General features: G+C 36.5%; 1 protein-coding gene across 4 annotated transcripts in view; it reads right to left on the minus strand.

Annotated features, from left to right (window-relative positions):
* Smg1 (SMG1, nonsense mediated mRNA decay associated PI3K related kinase) overlaps positions 1-1,596 on the minus strand; it is a 103,975-nt gene that overhangs the window by 31,134 nt on the left and 71,245 nt on the right. For all 4 annotated transcript variants that reach the window (XM_005351046.3, XM_026781414.1, XM_013347673.2 and 1 more), the window contains one exon: positions 800-1,022. In XM_005351046.3, the coding sequence (XP_005351103.1) occupies positions 800-1,022 (223 nt within the window). The remainder of the gene's footprint in view (positions 1-799; positions 1,023-1,596) is intronic.

The raw sequence follows: 1,596 nt of genomic DNA on the forward strand, positions 1-1,596 counted from the left end.
TTTCATTTACTAAAGCTGTGTATTTGGGTCTTGTGTTTTTCATGGCAGTAAAGCTCAACAAAGAAACCAATTAAAACCAAAAGTGTCAGAGAAATGAGGAACAAGGAAAAGCAAGAAAAGTATGATAGATAAAAAAGGAGCTCTCATGACTGCCAGTGTCACTGCTATGAAGGGAAAGATCACAAATAAAACAGAATTAAGTAGAGCAAGACAAGGATTCTCAAATATCTAAATCCACAAATAATTCCAATCGGCAAATTGCATTGCTATATTGGTTAGAAAAAAGGTCAAATAAATATTAAATCCATTTTATCACTCGGGGTGTTTCAGGCTTCTGAATTCTTCAGATTTTAGGATAGCAATATTAATCTTACTGTACCTCACAAAATGAAAGATATGAGCACTACTCCAAAAGCTTTGGATTTTGGAGCATTTCAGATTAATGATGCTGAACCTAAAAAGTATTAGAAATACCTACTTCTCCCCTTAAAAACTACAGTCATAAAAATTCAAATTTCTATAATCTCCTAGGATTAGAAACAGCTAGACTTACAGTAAATACCTAGTATACGGGCATAGTATTTGCCACCCTCCCTGCCTTCCAGTCACTAAATTCTCAAAATGAGTAATTTTTTCTATTGTACTTACCAGCAAATAATCACAAGATACCTTCAGCAGGCTTATAAAACCTTTTCTCATGTTCTTTGGTGAGGGCATAAATAAAATCTTTTCTCGTGTTCTATGGTGTGTCTCATGGGAAACGTTCCACATTAACAGTGCTTTTGCAACTACTCTGTACCTCTTTAAATGGAATCCAGCTGCTTCCAGGCTTGGCAGGATTTGATGGGGTCTTCAGTTTTTCAAGGGCGCTGTCAATGGCATCACCATAGTTATCCTGAAACCACTTTTCATGAGGTGTCTCTGCTGGAGCAGCAGTGATGCTCCGAACATGCTCCAAAGCAAACACAATAGGCTTCATCAACGCTGTATGCTTCTCTCGCATGATGGCAATTTTCTCTTCTCTAACCAAAGACATTCACATTCAAAAACTTTATTTATTAAAGTTTTCTATATACATGAGACATTTAAATGCATCTAGCATTGAGTAAATACTATCAAAAAAACAGGCAAATAACTTTCATGTAACACTGTAAAAAACCAAAAATAGAAGAAAATAAGCTTTGCTTTTCAATTATGTTGGAGAATGGGATCTAGACCCTAATCTCAATCATTTTTAAAAAAGAAAATCTGCAAAATCGACAAGACACCCGATTCAGACATGAAGACTATCAAACTCCTGACGGGAAAAGGGTTTCTTACACTAGATTTAACAGTGATTCCTTAAATATGGCACCACTTAGACTAAATTGACAATTCAAAATGACACACGCTTGCAAATCAAGTATCTAACAAGGAACTCCCAGGAATTTTTTTCTAGCCAGGTGGTGGTAGTGCACACCTTTAATCCGAGTACTCAGGAGGCAGAGACAGGTGGATCTCTGTAAGTTCGAGGCCAGACTGGTCTACAGAGCAAGTTCCAGGATAGGCTCCAAATCTACAGAGAAACCCTGCCTCACAAAAAAAAAAAAAAAAAAA

This window comes from Microtus ochrogaster, chromosome 8 (genome assembly GCF_000317375.1).
Source record: "Microtus ochrogaster isolate Prairie Vole_2 chromosome 8, MicOch1.0, whole genome shotgun sequence".
In the NCBI taxonomy this organism is placed as follows: Eukaryota; Metazoa; Chordata; class Mammalia; order Rodentia; family Cricetidae; genus Microtus; species Microtus ochrogaster.